This window comes from Coregonus lavaretus (genome assembly GCF_964263955.1).
Source record: "Coregonus lavaretus genome assembly, contig: HAP1_SCAFFOLD_2900, whole genome shotgun sequence".
NCBI lineage: Eukaryota > Metazoa > Chordata > Actinopteri > Salmoniformes > Salmonidae > Coregonus > Coregonus lavaretus.
This window is the reverse complement of record NW_028157232.1, coordinates 1-17933: the sequence shown is the minus strand read 5'-3', so window position 1 is coordinate 17933 and position 17933 is coordinate 1. Positions and strand designations below refer to the sequence as shown.

At 40.8% G+C, this 17933-nt stretch overlaps 2 protein-coding genes across 2 annotated transcripts; one reads left to right on the top strand and one right to left on the bottom strand.

The window, feature by feature from the left end:
- Positions 1-453: 453 nt before the first annotated feature.
- LOC311125658 (uncharacterized protein) lies at positions 454-10157 on the bottom strand. The gene is made up of 2 exons (XM_084199692.1): positions 9515-10157; positions 454-1741 (listed from the first exon to the last, which is right to left on the bottom strand). Exons 1-2 carry the CDS (start codon positions 9924-9926, stop codon positions 864-866), a joined length of 1290 nt encoding a protein of 429 aa, XP_084055818.1. The 5' UTR covers positions 9927-10157; the 3' UTR covers positions 454-863.
- Positions 10158-11641: 1484 nt separating this feature from the next.
- Positions 11642-17410, top strand: LOC311125657 (uncharacterized protein). The gene is made up of 2 exons (XM_084199691.1): positions 11642-12127; positions 15119-17410. The coding sequence occupies exons 1-2, from the start codon at positions 11782-11784 to the stop codon at positions 15664-15666; spliced, it is 894 nt and encodes a 297-aa protein (XP_084055817.1). The 5' UTR covers positions 11642-11781; the 3' UTR covers positions 15667-17410.
- The last annotated feature ends 523 nt before the right edge of the window (positions 17411-17933 follow it).

Below are 17933 nucleotides of genomic sequence, written 5' to 3'. Positions count from 1 at the left end.
GTGTAAGCTGCAAGTACGTTGAAATTAAGTTGTTTTCAAGTCGTTCTTTCAACCAAAACCACATTTAAATTGGACGTCAGGGATAGTCTTTGCTAGGTCACACAGTTTTAACCTGTCCGAATCAATAACCAATATCCAGAAATAGTTTGGGATATATTGAAAACCTAAACCTAAAATGCACAAACATGTTCCACAATAGTAATCATATTTTTTTTAAACAAGCACCTTATAAACTGCACAATCCCCAAAAACGCTGTTGTTTTGACAAGTGGCAATAAATCACTGATATCGATTACGGGGGAAATCAGGTTGTACCTGCTGTTGAAACTAACACAACTAAAAAAACACATGGAAACGGGAGATATCTTTTACCTCACTGGTTAGAGGACAACCTGCAGAAGACAGTCAGCTACGTTTTGGAGTGATGCATTTACATTTAGGGGTCCCCAAAACGAAGAGAAACGCAACATTTATTTGTCATCACTCATATCGATATCACGTTGAAATCAATTGCAGGAGAGGGGGAGATGAGGTTGCACGTCCTGTTAAAACTAACAGCTCAAAAAACCACACGGAATCTGGGAATAATGTGTACATCACTGGTCAGAGGACAATTTGTAGAAAACAGCTAGCTACATTTTGAAGTGTTGCATTTTCATTCAAGTAGGTCACCAATGTGGTAAGTGTAACGCAACACTTTTTTTTGCCTTGATTTTTCCCCTGATGAGGCTAATATCCATATCACGCTGAAATCAATAGAACAGGGGGAAATGTTTAGGGTTCTACATTATTAATTAAAGTACTCCTACAATGTTAAAACATTCTACATTGTGACATTTCATTGATATCATGAAACAACTCCTTCATGTATGTACTTTCTGATGTTTAATCAGAGATCTTTTACCAGCATAACTCTTGCCACATTGATCACAGCTATAAGGTTTCTCTCCTGTGTGAGTTCTCTGGTGTGATATCAGGATGTTTGCCTGAGTAAAACTCTTCCCACATTGATCACAGCTATAAGGTTTCTCTCCTGTGTGTGTTCTCTGGTGTATAGTCAGACAGCTAGATGTAACAAAACTTTTCTCACATTGATCACAGCTATAAGGTTTCTCTCCAGTGTGTGTTCTCTGATGTACCATCAGGTTGCTTGAGTGAGTAAAACTCTTCCCGCATTGATCACAGCTATAAGGTTTCTCTCCTGTGTGTGTTCTCTGGTGGATAGTCATCTGGCTAGATGAAGTAAAATTCTTCCCACATTGATCACAGTTAAAAGGTTTCTCCCCTGTGTGTGTTCTCTGGTGTGTTTTCAGGCTGCTTGGAACATTAAAACTCTTCCCACATTGATCACAGCTATAAGGTTTCTCCCCTGTGTGTATTCTCTGGTGTATAGTCAGACTGGTAGATGTAACAAAACGCTTCCCACATTGATCACAGCTATAAGATTTCTCTCCTGTGTGTGTTTTCTGGTGTGTTTTCAGGCTGCTTGGAACACTAAAACTCTTCCCACATTGATCACAGCTATTAGGCTTCTCTCCTGTATGGATTCTCTGATGTCTTTTGAGGTCTGCTAACGAGGTTAATCTCTTCCCGCAGTCAGAGCAGTGGTCAGATTTCTTCCCTGTGGGTTTCCGCTGGTGTTTCTTGGGGTGTTCTGATGTGGAGAGACTCTTCTCTGCCTCCTCAGCTTTATGATGTTGTTTAGGCTCCCCAGAGGATCCACAATAGTCACGTCTCTCTCCTGTGTGTGAACGACAAAGTCAGACAGATTGTTAAAGGCCCACAACAGCAGAAATCCATTGTTTATTTTAACTACATTTACATTTAAGTCATTTAGCAGACGCTCTTATCCAGAGCGACTTACAGGAGCAATTAGGGTTAAGTGCCTTGCTTAAGGGCACATCGACAGATTTTTCACCTAGTCGGCTCGGGGATTAGAACCAGCGACCTTTCGGTTACTGGCACAATGCTCTTACCCACTAAGCTACCTGCCGACCCAAAAGGTAATGTCCATGATGTTGTGTACAAACATATTTAACAATTGTCTTAATAAGACAGTGAAGTGATCAACAACAGCCATATTGTCTTTTTTTTCACATTAGTAGTAAAGTGGAAGATTTTAGGCTAGAAATAAGTTATTACAGTTGCTGAAACCCTAAGCAGTGTGCCAGACGACGACGCGTTTTGAAAAATTGCAGCACGAGGGTGAATTTGGTTGCAGAAACCCGTCCCTGCTAATGCAGAAACCGCTAGTTATGGATGTAGTATATCTGAACTCCTCCATGCTAATAACCGCTAGTTATGGATGTAGTACATCTGAACTCCTCCATGCTAATAACCTCTAGTTATGGATGTAGTATATCTGAACTCCTCCATGCTAATAACCGCTAGTTATGGATGTAGTATATCTGAACTCCTCCATGCTAATAACCTCTAGTTATGGATGTAGTATATCTGAACTCCTCCATGCTAATAACCTCTAGTTATGGATGTAGTATATCTGAACTCCTCCATGCTAATAACCTCTAGTTATGGATGTAGTATATCTGAACTCCTCCATGCTAATAACCTCTAGTTATGGATGTAGTATATCTGAACTCCTCCATGCTAATAACCTCTAGTTATGGATGTAGTATATCTGAACTCCTCCATGCTAATAACCTCTAGTTATGGATGTAGTGTATCTGAACTCCTCCATGCTAATAACCTCTAGTTATGGATGTAGTGTATCTGAACTCCTCCATGCTAATAACCTCTAGTTATGGATGTAGTGTATCTGAACTCCTCCATGCTAATAACCTCTAGTTATGGATGTAGTATATCTGAACTCCTCCATGCTAATAACCTCTAGTTATGGATGTAGTATATCTGAACTCCTCCATGCTAATAACCTCTAGTTATGGATGTAGTGTATCTGAACTCCTCCATGCTAATAACCTCTAGTTATGGATGTAGTATATCTGAACTCCTCCATGCTAATAACCTCTAGTTATGGATGTAGTATATCTGAACTCCTCCATGCTAATAACCTCTAGTTATGGATGTAGTATATCTGAACTCCTCCATGCTAATAACCTCTAGTTATGGATGTAGTATATCTGAACTCCTCCATGCTAATAACCTCTAGTTATGGATGTAGTATATCTGAACTCCTCCATGCTAATAACCTCTAGTTATGGATGTAGTATATCTGCATGGAGCAACAATGGTGAGCGAAGATTTTAGTTTTTCACAACGTATTCTGAATATTACAGCGCACTATCAGTGGAAGATCAGGAGTGCTACTCAAGGAAACTCACATTAAGCTCTGTGTCGCTATTCACTAATTCACCACCGTGGGGGAAAACTCAGGGGAGTTCTCAGAGGCTGCCAGCAACAATAGCCTCCATTTACAGGTTGCTTATGACTGCATTTCCCACTACTTTTGGATTATAATTGATAAGACTCGTTTGAATGTCCTGCTTAATATAATGTTTGTGGCATCGTCTCAAATCAACTGCTTTATACTTAAACACTTCAACTTCAACTGTTAAAATGCTCTTTGGCTAGCTTTGCTACCAGCCTGTTAATGAGCGTTAGCATTCAAGCTAACAAGTGCTGCATCCAAAATAGGTATTTTACAACTATCACAACCAAAATATTATCTTAGCGACTGTTCAAGCAATAATTAAAACAAATATTTTAAGCCCATGATAACCCCAAAAAGTGTTTTTATTTAGAAGTAATAACCTGCTAAATCTAGGATGTTGAATGGTCCCAGATGATGAACAGCAGTTTATTTAGAAGTAATAACCTGGTAAATCTAGGATGTTGAATGGTCCCAGATGATGAACAGCAGTTTATTTAGAAGTAATAACCTGGTAAATCTAGGATGTTGAATGGTCCCAGATGATGAACAGCAGTTTATTTAGAAGTAATAACCTGGTAAATCTAGGATGTTGAATGGTCCCAGATGGTGAACAGCAGTTTATTTAGAAGTAATAACCTGGTAAATCTAGGATGTTGAATGGTCCCAGATGGTGAACAGCAGTTTATTTAGAAGTAATAACCTGGTAAATCTAGGATGTTGAATGGTCCCAGATGGTGAACAGCAGTTTATTTAGAAGTAATAACCTGGTAAATATATGATGTTGAATGGTCCCAGATGATGAACAGCAGTTTATTTAGAAGTAATAACCTGGTAAATCTAGGATGTTGAACGGTCCCAGATGGTGAACAGCAGTTTATTTAGAAGTAATAACCTGGTAAATCTAGGATGGTGAATGGTCCCAGATGATGAACAGCAGTTTATTTAGAAGTAATAACCTGGTAAATCTAGGATGTTGAATGGTCCCAGATGGTGAACAGCAGTTTATTTAGAAGTAATAACCTGGTAAATATAGGATGTTGAATGGTCCCAGATGATGAACAGCAGTTTATTTAGAAGTAATAACCTGGTAAATCTAGGATGTTGAATGGTCCCAGATGATGAACAGCAGTTTATTTAGAAGTAATAACCTGGTAAATCTAGGATGTTGAATGGTCCCAGATGATGAACAGCAGTTTATTTAGAAGTAATAACCTGGTAAATCTAGGATGTTGAATGGTCCCAGATGATGAACAGCAGTTTATTTAGAAGTAATAACCTGGTAAATCTAGGATGTTGAATGGTCCCAGATGGTGAACAGCAGTTTATTTAGAAGTAATAACCTGGTAAATCTAGGATGTTGAATGGTCCCAGATGATGAACAGCAGTTTATTTAGAAGTAATAACCTGGTAAATCTAGGATGTTGAATGGTCCCAGATGGTGAACAGCAGTTTATTTAGAAGTAATAACCTGGTAAATCTAGGATGTTGAATGGTCCCAGATGATGAACAGCAGTTTATTTAGAAGTAATAACCTGGTAAATCTAGGATGTTGAATGGTCCCAGATGATGAACAGATACTTATTTTCCACCATAATTTGCAAATAAATTCATTAAAAAATCCTACAATGTGATTTTCTGGATTTTTTTTTCTCATTTTGTCTGTCATAGTTGACGTGTACCTATGATGAAAATTACAGGCCTCTCTCATCTTTTTAAGTGGGAGAACTTGCACAATTGGTGGCTGACTAAATACTTTGCCCCCCCCACTGTATATAGCTAGCTAGCTAGACAGTTGCATACTGGTACCGTTATAGCTTGCCATTGTTTACAGAAGTCTTCTAAGTCCCTATAGCAACAAGCCATTGTTTACAGAAGTATTCTAAGTCCCTATAGCAACAAGCCATTGTTTACAGAAGTCTTCTAAGTCCCTATAGCAACAAGCCATTGTTTACAGAAGTCTTCTAAGTCCCTATAGCAACAAGCCATTGTTTCCAGAAGTCTTCTAAGTCCCTATAGCAACAAGCCATTGTTTACAGAAGTCTTCTAAGTCCCTATAGCAACAAGCCATTGTTTACAGAAGTCTTCTAAGTCCCTATAGCAACAAGCCATTGTTTCCAGAAGTCTTCTAAGTCCCTATAGCAACAAGCCATTGTTTACAGAAGTCTTCTAAGTCCCTATAGCAACAAGCCATTGTTTACAGAAGTATTCTAAGTCCCTATAGCAACAAGCCATTGTTTACAGAAGTCTTCTAAGTCCCTATAGCAACAAGCCATTGTTTACAGAAGTATTCTAAGTCCCTATAGCAACAAGCCATTGTTTACAGAAGTCTTCTAAGTCCCTACAGCAACAAGCCATTGTTTCCCCCACTGTATCTTTAAAAGGAAGAGCCCTAATAACAGGGTATCTCCTGACTAACATACGCCGCTCTATCTTTCAATCCTGATGGTAAATTAAGCAAAGAGATAGACCAGATCTCCTGACTAACATACGCCGCTCTATCTTTCAATCCTGATGGTAAATTAAGCAAAGAGATAGACCAGATGCTTTTCAACTTTCTGTGGAGAAACCGTACCCATTATATTAGGAAAACTGTTGTAATTAAACATTTAGGAGTATGGTGGGCTGAATTTCCTGGACTTTACTACCTTAAATAATACTTTTAAGATCAATTGGATAAAACAAGAAGTGGAACTTTATTCCTCATCGTGTCTTCTCTACTTTTGGTGGCCTTCACTTCATGTTGGTTTGTAATTATAATATTGATATAAGTTCCAGTGAAACTCTCTGCTTTTCATCGGCAGGTTTTCTTGTCATGGTCCGTAATTTATCAGCATCATTTTTCTCCACACAGATATTATATATGGAATAATCGGGACATATTGAATAAAAATACTTATTTGTTTTTAGAATATTGGTTCCGAAATAATATCCTATTGGTGAGCAAACTTGTACATGCCGAGGGTCTTTTACTTAATTATAAGGAATTCTTATCCCTTAACAAGATCCCTGTAACACCTAAAGATCCCTGTAACACCTAAAGATCCCTGTAACACCTAAAGATCCCTGTAACACCTAAAGATCCCTGTAACACCTAAAGATCCCTGTAACACCTAAAGATTTAGCAATTGTTTTAGATGCCATTCCCTCAGGTGTTGCTTTATTATTCAGGAACGTGTCAAGACCTGAACCTCAGGACATACAGTCACCCAAGCCATAGACTGTTCACTCTGCTAGAGTCCGGAAAACGGTACCGGAGCATCGGCTCTAGGATCAACAGGCTGCGAGACAGCTTCTACCGCCAAGCCATAAGACTGCTAAATAGCCAGACTGCTAAATAGTCAATTAATGGTACCTGAACTATCTATCATGCACTGACCCTACGCACACTCACTAGACTATCAGTGGCGGCTCCTCAGAGGAGGAAGGGGAGGACCATCCTCCTCAGTGGAGGAAGGGGAGGACCATCCTCCTCAGTGGATTCCATAAAAACATAAATAGTGAAACGATAAAAAAGTTATCCTTTTTAGATAAAACTATACTAAATAAAGTGGGGAGAACAAGTATTTGATACACTGCCGATTTTGCAGGTTTTCCTACTTACAAAGCATGTAGAGGTCTGTATTTTGTATCATAGGTACCCTTCAACTGTGAGAGACGGAATCTAAAACAAAAATCCAGAAAATCACATTGTATGATTTTTAAGTAATTAATTTGCATTTTATTGCATGACATAAGTATTTGATCACCTACCAACCAGTAAGAATTCCGGCTCTCACAGACCTGTTAGTTTTTCTTTAAGAAGCCCTCCTGTTCTCCACTCATTACCTGTATTAACTGCACCTGTTTGAACTCGTTACCTGTATAAAATACACCTGTCCACACACTCAATCAAACAGACTCCAACCTCTCCACAATGGCCAAGACCAGAGAGCTGTGTAAGGACATCAGGGATAAAATTGTGGACCTGCACAAGGCTGGGATGGGCTACAGGACAATAGGCAAGCAGCTTGGTGAGAAGGCAACAACAGTTGGCGCAATTATTAGAAAATGGAAGAAGTTCAAGATGACGGTCAATCACCCTCGGTCTGGGGCTCCATGCAAGATCTCACCTCGCGGGGCATCAATGATCATGAGGAAGGTGAGGGATCAGCCCAGAACTACACGGCAGGACCTGGTCAATGACCTGAAGAGAGCTGGGACCACAGTCTCAAAGAAAACCATTAGTAACACACTACGCCGTCATGGATTAAAATCCTGCAGCGCACGCAAGGTCCCCCTGCTCAAGCCAGGGCATGTCGCTCTGGCTAAGAGCGTCTGCTAAATGACGTTAATGTGCCCTTGAGCAAGGCACTTAACCCTAATTGCTCCTGTAAGTCGCTCTGGATAAGAGCGTCTGCTAAATGACTAAAATGTAAATGTAAATGTAATGTCCAGGCCCGTCTGAAGTTTGCCAATGACCATCTGGATGATCCAGAGGAGGAATGGGAGAAGGTCATGTGGTCTGATGAGACAAAAATAGAGCTTTTTGGTCTAAACTCCACTCGCCGTGTTTGGAGGAAGAAGAAGGATGAGTACAACCCCAAGAACACCATCCCAACCATGAAGCATGGAGGTGGAAACATCATTCTTTGGGGATGCTTTTCTGTAAAGGGGACAGGACGACTGCACCGTATTGAGGGGAGGATGGATGGGGCCATGTATCGCGAGATCTTGGCCAACAACCTCCTTCCCTCAGTAAGAGCAAACAAGAAATAAGACAAAAAAACAGAACTTGAGCGTGCATAACTATTCACCCCCCCAAAGTCAATACTTTGTAGAGCCACCTTTTGCAGCAATTACAGCTACAAGTCTCTTGGGGTATGTCTCTATAAACTTGGCACATCTAGCCACTGGGATTTTTTCCAATTCTTCAAGGCAAAACTGCTCCTTCAGCACTCTTCAGTAAGACCATTCTACTGCCAATGTTTGTCTATGGAGATTGCATGGTGGTGTGCTCGATTTCATACACCTGTCAGCAACGGTTGTGGCTGAAATAGCTGAATCCACTAATTTGATGGGGTGTCCACATACTTTTGTATATATTGTGTATTTGCGACTGCTCGACTAAAAAAATCTTGGTCGACAAAAACAGCCTATCGACCAAACAATCGACCAGTCGACTAGGGCCAGCCCTAAAAAAAAGTGCAAGAAATTGGCTGAATATTATACAATGACTTATCAACAGCTCCAACAATTTGACCCCCACAGGAAATCCTCACTGGCAGTTATAGAAAGACCCATATACTGTATAGCCATTGATTCATTAAGAATATCACTTTTAAATGCCTCAAATATTTCAACTGTCTTACCCCATCAGAAACCAAAACATAAGCTTGTATAACGCCACTGTTTGTAAACAAACACTGTATAGCCTCAATCTGGTTAAAACTGTGATTTTGACCTTATGGACGGCCAGTCCTTGTATTCATAGTGTAGTGAATTCCAGGGGTAGCCCTGAGCTGGACTCAAACCTGGGTCCAGAGACTGTCAAGCCAACACCTTATAACTGTTATACCAAGATGTCTGAACTTCTTGATGAGGTCGCTAGGTTTTGGGTTAAGGTTGCTACAATAGCTTTCTCTATGAATTTGAGAGTGGTTACATTTCTCCAGCCCCCATCCCTCAGCTGTTTACCAAACCAAGTCTAAGAGCAGCCATTTTGTTTCTGTTTAAATCCTAGGTCGTCCCTTTAAAAAAGCCACACATCAATCAATCAACCAATCTGCAGTTCAAACAATAACAAAGCTGTCATTCCGCCACTGTTTTGGTAAAAAGATGAGGATGGGGCTGGAGAAATGTAACTACTCTCAAATTCATAGACAGACCTATGGATGGAAGGACTGACCATCCATGACATCAACATTATAGTTTTAACCATGTTGAGGCGATACAGTGTTGGTTTACATTTACATTGTTTCTAAACATTGGAGTAAAAAAAGCTTACTTTAGGTTCTGATGGGGTAAGACAGTTGAACTAAGCTTATGAGGCATGTGTTATATTCTTCAAGAATATAAATAATTTAAAAGTCCAAATATGGATGTAGCAACTGCATATTTCCCCTTTAACACCACACATCAGATCAACAACTGCAGAGTTTGTGCCTCTGTTTTTAAGACAGTACTTACTAGTGTTAATCAGGGCCCGGTTTCTCAAAACCATCTTACTGCTAAGTTCATCATTAGAACCATTGGATGCCTTAAGGTGCCTTTGGGAAACCGGAACCAGATATCCAGTTCCCTCCTCTTCCTCCTCCTCCTTTTTCGATGTGACAGTCATCTCCCCCTCCTCTTCTTTCACTGTAACATCCTCCTCCTCTTTCACTCTGAACGCGTCTTCCTCTTCTTTCACTGTAACGTCTTTCTCTTCTTCTTTCACGGTAACAGCTTCACCCTCTACTTGTTTTTGTATTGTAACATCCTCCTCTTCCTCCTCCTCTTCCTTCTCCTCTTTCACGACAATGTTCAGCCACAGACCCTCTTTCTCCGTCCAGCAGACCTCCTCTTCTTTAGCAGGAGGAGAGTAGCTTAGTGAGCTCATGGTCGGGGATGTTAGCTAGCTAGCTAGTGCTAACTTAACCAGCCAGCTAGCTGACCAATAACAACAACACCGTAAATATGAAATTAAATGGGATAACTAACTAGACGACAGAAGTGGGTTTAAAACACAGTGGCTAATATACACGAAAGCGTCTAAAGAGCTTTATTGGTTCGGCTATTTTGTCTAGCAAGCTACCGAGGTGTCTGACTAACTGTTGCTGCTGTTGAAAGAAGCGTCCCGTCCACTAGATTATACGTCACACTAGCAGCATAGCCTTAAAGTTCCACATTGCCATCTGCTGACTGGAGTGGGTAACGCAGTTGAGTAAAATGTAGATTTTATTTTCAGACAAAAAGTTAAAGCGTAGGAAGCATGAGTTTTTTTTACCCACCAATGTAACAACACAGTGTGGTTAAAGACTTAGTAAATTAGTTGTAGTCACGATCTGGTTACCTATAAGAACAAACAGTTATGTTTTTGCGTTATTACGTATTTATTAACTTATTTCCGGATATCTTCTAAACTACCCATAGTGCACTATTTCTCAACGTCATATGGGGTATCTACTCTGTGCTACCGAGTTCATATGCTAGCTCAAACGGACTAATCTCAGCCACACCTCATGCTCTTCTCAGACTGTGTGGCCAAAGACTTTTATAACTAACCCAAGAGAGACCAGAGCCTGTCGTTTCCAATGGGAGCAAATTAATCATAGTGGGCAGAACAAGCAAGGAGGTGGGCAGAGCCAAGCAGGAGCAAGAGAGGTCCTATTGGTGCGTTCTAGGATCTATTTGCATATTTCCTTTAGGGAACGCCTACTTTGTGAATATTTCCCATGTGCAATAACTCAATTCGCCCTTACACTCCTTCTAAACAACGCAATTTTTTACAACTTTGGAAAAGGGTAAAGTCTACAAAACGTAGTCCACTCTGTTTGTTACAGATTCTAGTGATGGAAACAGAAAACTGTATTGAGATCAAATGTTTCATAGATTTAAAAAAAAATAGCAGAATATCGGCCAAAATCCATCTCGCTCCATCTTCTCCCACTGCTGGCCACTGGGCTTCCTCTCAACACCATATTTGGTATTGAGTTGAAACGCCAACCGGATGTTTCACATTTATATATCAGGTGAAATATCTGAGGTGAGCTTGATACCAAAAGAGGCAATCTGCAGTTGCTACATCCATTTGTGGACTTATAAATGAATGATATATACCCATTTGATTCTTGAAGAATATAATTTATAAATGCCTCATGAGCTTAGTTCAACTGTCGTACCCCGTCAGCACCCAAAATATAAGCTTGTTTTATACCAATGTTTGTAAACAAAGTAAATGTAAACAAACACTGTAAAACCTTAAGACATGGTTAAAACCAATCATTGTGATATCATGGATGGTCAATCCTTGCATCTGTCTATGAATTTGAGTGGTTACATTTCTCCAGGGTTGTCCCTGAGCTTTTCACCGAAACAGTGGCGGGGAACTTGTTTTTGCTGCTGATTGCTCCTTTTAAGGTACCATTCCATTGGTTCCAAAAGGAGAGAATAATATATTTATAAGTATTGGACATAAACAATAATAAATAAACTCAACTGCGTTACCCACTCCAGCCAGCAGATGGCGATGTGCGTCTTTCAGGCGATGCTGTCAGAGTGTGACGTATAATCTAGTGGACGGAACGCTTCTTCAACAACAGCTAGTCAGCCAACTCGGTAGCTTGTTAGCTTCAAGCTCTTAGACGCTTTCGTGTATATTATCCAGTGTGTTTTAAAAGCACTCCTGTCACCTTATGTCGTATAGCTAGCTAGTTACCCCTTGAATGTAATATTTATGTTGCTATAGCTAGCTAATGCTAACATCTCCGACCATGAGCTCACTAAGCTACTATCCTCCTGCTAAACAAGAGGAGGTCTGCTGGACGGAGAAAGAGGGTCTTTGGCCGAACATTGTCGTGAAAGAGGAGAAGGATGAGGAAGATGTCACAGTAAAACAAGAAGTAGAGGGTGAGGCTGTTACCGTGAAAGAAGAAGTGAAAGAAGTTACAGTGAAAGAAGAGGAAGAAGCGTTAAGAGTGAAAAGAGAAGAGAATATTACCGTGAAAGAAGAGGATGCCGTTTTTGGAGTGAAGAGGGAGGGAGAGATAACTGTCACATTGAAGGAGGAGGAGGAAGAGACTGAAGGTCTAATTAACACCAGTAAGTGCTGTCTTAAAAATAGTATCACTAACTGTTGTTGAACTGAGACGTGGTTTTAAAACGGCATTCAACTGAAGTGATACATGTGATTATGTTCTTTTTTAATGTAGAAATTGTAAAAACTATATTAAGTAGCCTAATAATGGACTAAAGGAGCCGTTTGAACCATAATCTGGGCTTACAGGAGACGTTCAATATGGAGATCCTCCTTTTCAAGCTTAATAATGTCAAAATACGTTCTGGACTAAGCAAAGAATGGAGTTTCGCTGAGCAACTATGATCAGTACTGCTGTCCCACCGGTATGTACTCCCAAAAAAGGTTTAAATAAAAAGTTACAAGTGTAACAGTGTTGCTTCCGTCCCTCTCCTCGCCCCTACCTGGGCTCGAACCAGGGACCCTCTGCACACATCGACAACAGTCACCCTCGAAACACCGTTACCCGTCGCTCCACAAAAGGCCGCTGCCCTTACAGGGAAACAACTACTTCTCAGAGCGAGTGACGTCACCGATTGAAACGCTTCGAGCACCGCTAACTAGCTAGCCATTTCACACCGGTTACATAAGCAACCAAAATAATACCTTAAATACCTTGTCTGGAAATAAGTGTTGTTTTTGAGCCCCAAATCCACCTCTTCTCCACCCAGGAGGATACAATTGAGATCTTCCCTGTATGTAGCCTCTGCTTCCAGGCTGATGAGGTGAAAGCCTGGTGGACACTTTACTCAGTACTTTGTTGAAGCACCTTTGGCAGCGATTACAGCCTCGAGTCTTCTTGGGTATGACGCTACATGCTTGGCACACCTGTATTTGGGGAGTTTCTCCATTCTTCTCTGCAGATCCTCTCAAGCTCTGTCAGGTTGGATGGGGAGTGTCGCTGCACAGCTATTTTCAGGTCTCTCCAGAGATATTAGATCGGGTTCAAGTCCGGGCTCTGGCTGGGCCACTCAAGGACATTCAGAGACTTGTCCCAAAGCCACTCCTGCGTTGTCTTGGCTGTGTGCTTAGGGTCGTTGTCCTGCTGGAAGGTGAACCTTTGCCCCAGTCTGAGGTCCTGAGCGCTCTAGAGAAGGTTTTCATCAAGGATCTCTCTGTACTTTGCTCTGTTCATCTTTCCCTCGATCCTGATAGTCTCCCAGTCCCTGCCGCTGAAAAACATCCCCACAGCATGATACTGCCACCACCAAGTTTCGCCGTAGGAATGGTGCCAGGTTTCCTCCAGACATGACGCTTGGCATTCAGGCCAAAGAGTTCAATCTTGTTTCTCATGGTCTGAGAGTCCTTAAGGTGCCTTTTGGCAAACTCCAAGCGGGCTGTCATGTGCCTTTGACTGAGGAGTGGCTTCTGTCTGGCCACTCTACCGCAAAGGCCTGATTGGTGGAATGCTGCAGAGATGGTTGTCCTTCTGGAAGGTTCTTCCATCTCCACAGAGGAGCTCAGTCAGAGTGACCATCGGGTTCTTGGTCACCTCCCTGAGCAAGGCCCTTCTTCCCCGATTGCTCAGTTTGGCCAGGCGGCCAGCTCTAGGAAGAATCTTGGTGGTTCCAAACTTCTTCCATTTAAGAATGATGGAGGCCACTCTGTTCTTGGGGACCTTCAATGCTGCAGACATTTTTTGGTAACCTTCCCCAGATCTGTGCCTTGACATTATCCTGTCTCGGAGCTCTACGGACAATTCCTTCGACCTCATGGCTTGGTTTTTGCTCTGACATGCACTGTCAACTGTGGGATCTTATATAGACAGGATGTGTGCCTTTCCAAATCATGTCAAATCAATGGAATTTACCACAGGTGGACTCCAATCAAGTTGTAGAAACATCTCAAGGATGATCAATGGAAGCAGGATGCACCTGAGCTCAATTTCGAGTCTCATAGAAAGGGTCTGAATACTTATGTAAATAAGGTATCTCTGTTTTTTTTTTTTTTTTATAAGTTTGCAAAACCTTCTAACAACCTGTTTTTGCTTTGTCATTATGGGATATTGTGTTTAGATTTATCAGAATAAACAAATCAAAAAATGCATTTTAAAATAAGGCTGTAACAAAATGTGGAAAAAGTCAAGGAGTCTGAATACTTTCCGAATGCACTGTATTATTATCAGCCTATAACATGACATTATCTATTATTATAGAGCTCTGATCAGCCTATAAACATGATCTATTATTATAGAGCTCTGATCAGCCTATAAACATGACATTATCTATTATTATAGAGCTCTGATCAGCCTATAAACATGATCTATTATTATAGAGCTCTGATCAGCCTATAAACATGACATTATCTATTATTATAGAGCTCTGATCAGCCTATAACATGACATTATCTATTATTATAGAGCTCTGCTCAGCCTATAAACATGATCTATTATTATAGAGCTCTGATCAGCCTAAAAACATGATCTATTATTATAGAGCTCTGATCAGCCTATAACATGACATTATCTATTATTATAGAGCTCTGATCAGCCTATAACATGACATTATCTATTATTATAGAGCTCTGATCAGCCTATAAACATGATCTATTATTATAGAGCTCTGATCAGCCTAAAAACATGATCTATTATTATAGAGCTCTGATCAGCCTAAAACATGACATTATCTATTATTATAGAGCTCTGCTCAGCCTATAAACATGACATTATCTATTATTATAGAGCTCTGATCAGCCTATAAACATGATCTATTATTATAGAGCTCTGATCAGCCTAAAACATGACATTATCTATTATTATAGAGCTCTGCTCAGCCTATAAACATGACATTATCTATTATTATAGAGCTCTGATCAGCCTAAAACATGACATTCCATGAGAGCAAGATTAGATTTTAAGCTCTACATCATCTCAAGTTTATTTTTTATTGTGTTGTGAAGACTGACCTCAGGCTATTGTGGGATATAGTCTGGATTAAACCTCATAGGAAGACGGTTTTATCATGTGGAGGTTTCATTCAGGTCGCTGTTTAGCTAAATTACATGTCTGTCTTTGGCAGGAGAGAGACCAGACTCTCACTCTGACAGCGGGAAGAGTCCTTCAGGGGAACCAGACCCAGAGACGGCCAAACCAGAGAGACGACATCAGTGCTCCCACTGTGAAAAGAGTTTTACTCATTTATGGAGTCTGAAAATGCACGAGAGAATACATACAGGAGAAAAGCCTTACCACTGCTCCCACTGTGGAAAGAGTTTTACTCAGTTAGGGGCCCTGGTTGGGCATGAGAGAACACACACAGGAGAGAAGCCTTATCACTGTTCCCACTGTGGAAAGAGTTTTATGTGGTATGGGAGCCTGAATGAGCATGAGAGGACACACACAGGAGAAAAGCCCTACCAATGTTCCCAGTGTGAAAAGAGTTTTACCCGATCATGGGGCCTGAAAAAGCATGAGAGAACACACACAGGAGAAAAGCCCTACCAACATACTAAAACACAGGAGGAGAAGACATACCACTGCTCTCATTGTGGAAAGACATTTTCCCAGTCAGAGGACCTGAAATCCCATGAGAGAATAGAGAGGCTGTGTTCTGACTTATGTTTTTGATAAAAAATTGCTAGCTAGTTTCGTCAACAACAACAACAGCTAGTCAGCCACTTTGGTAGCTTGCTCGACAACATAGCCGAAACATTATAGCTCTTGAGATTATTTCGGTGTCACTGTGTTTAAGAAAATATATGTTGTATAGATAGTTCCCCCATTTATTTCATATGTAAGTTACTAATCAGCTGGCTGAATAGCTAGAATAGCCTACCACTAGGCTAGTAGCTCATCTTAACTAGCTAACATCCTCCTATCTGGCTAAGTAACACTAGGCTAATGCTAACAAGCTAGCTAACATCCTCCTATCTGGCTAAGTAACACTAGGCTAATGCTAACAAGCTAGCTAACATCCTCCTATCTGGCTAAGGAACACTAGGCTAATGCTAACAAGCTAGCTAACATCCTCCTATCTGGCTAAGTAACACTAGGCTAATGCTAACTAGCTAGCGAACATCCTCCTATCTGGCTAAGTAACACTAGGCTAATGCTAACAAGCTAGTTAACATCCTCCTATCTGGCTAAGTAACACTAGGCTAATGCTAACTAGCTAGCGAACATCCTCCTATCTGGCTAAGTAACACTAGGCTAATGCTAACTAGCTAGCTAACATCCCCGACCATGAGCTCACTAAGCTACTCCCCTCCTGCTAAAGAAGAGGAGGTCTGCTGGATGGAGAAAGAGGGTCTGTGGCTGAACATTGTTGTGAAAGAGGAGAAGGAAGAGGAGGATGTCACAGTGAAAGAAGAAGAAGAAGAGAGAGAGGAGGATGCCGTTCTTGGAGTGAAGGAGGAGGGAGAGATAACTGTCATGTTGGAAGAGGAGAAGGAAACAGTACTTACTTGAGGGAGTGTGCAATTGGCATGCTGACTGCAGGAATGTCCACCAGAGCTGTTGCCAGAGAATTTAATGTCAATTTCTCTACCATAAGCCGATCCCACAGACCACGTGTAACCACACCAGCCCAGGACATCCACATCCGGCTTGTTCACTTAAGGGATCGTCTGAGATCAGCCGCCCGAACAGCTGATGAAACTGAGGAGTATTTCTGTCTGTAATAAAGTCATTTTGTGTGGAAAAAACTAATTCTGATTGGCTGGACCTGGCTCCCCAGTGGGTGGACCTATGCCCTCCCAGGCCCACCCATAGCTGCACCCCTCCCCAGTCATGTGAAATCCATAGATTAGGGCCTTATCCATTTATTTCAATTGACTGATTTCCTTATATATATATTAACTGTAACTCAGTAAAATCTTTGAAATTGTTGCATGTTGCATTTATATTTTTTTCAGTGTACTTTTTATGAGAAAATGTGCAAGAATTGAAGGTGCCAACAAATGTTATAGTCATCATAAGAGTATTTTGCTGTCATAATACAAACAAATCTGCTCCTCCTCGATTAACTTCACTCTTTTCAGCTTCTGCCCACCATTTAATAACACAACCACACCACAGATAGAACAATGAGCCAGATATTTCACCTGATGTATAAATGTTAAGCATCCGGTTGACGTTTCCACTCACTACCAAATATGGTGATGAGAGGAAGCCCAGTGGCGGGAGAAGATGGAGATCGAGTGAGACATTCTGCACATTTTCTCCTCGAGTAAACATTTAATCTCAATACAGTTTTATGTTTCCAAAACTTGAATCTATAATAAACACAGTGGTCTAGGTTTTGTAGACTTTACCCTTTGCCACTGTAAAAAATAATAAAAAATAAATAAATAAAAGGGCGAATTGCCTGCCGTTCTGTACTTTTTGGACTCTGATCTGGATTATTGACCTCTGCCTGCCCTAACACTGCCTGCCGTTCTGTACTTTTTGGACTCTGATCTGGATTACTGATCTCTGCCTGCCCTGAGACAGCCTGCCGTTCTGTACTTTTTGGACTCTGATCTGGATTACTGATCTCTGACTGCCCTTGACCTGTTGTTTACCTGCCCCCTGATTTTGTAATAACCTTTTGTTACTTCGACACTGTCAACATCTGGGTCTTCTCCTGAAACGTGATACAGTGAATGGGAGTATATTTAGGTGGTTTAAATCATTAACTTTCCTGCTAACCTTCTAAAAGTTGACGGTGCCAAAATCTTGCCAATGCATTCATTATTCTACTAACTATGACTGAGTGTGAGACATGTTTTCCATAATGTACAGTACCAGTCAAAAGTTTGGACACCTATTCATTCAAGGGTTTTCCTTTATTTTTACTATTTTATTTACATTGTAGAATAATAGTGAAGATGTCAAAACTATGAAATAACAAATAT

What these genes read in the sequence shown, in the direction of transcription:
- LOC311125658 (XM_084199692.1), bottom strand. Translation starts at nt 9,926, where the DNA reads ATGAGCTCACTAAGCTACTCTCCTCCTGCTAAAGAAGAGGAGGTCTGC. An exon ending in CCGGGCCCTGATTAACACTA is followed by an intron (nt 1,742 to 9,514) that starts GTAAGTACTGTC and finishes GTTCACACACAG; the next exon opens with GAGAGAGACGTGACTATTGT.
- LOC311125657 (XM_084199691.1), top strand. Translation starts at nt 11,782, where the DNA reads ATGCTAACATCTCCGACCATGAGCTCACTAAGCTACTATCCTCCTGCT. An exon ending in TGAAGGTCTAATTAACACCA is followed by an intron (nt 12,128 to 15,118) that starts GTAAGTGCTGTC and finishes TGTCTTTGGCAG; the next exon opens with GAGAGAGACCAGACTCTCAC.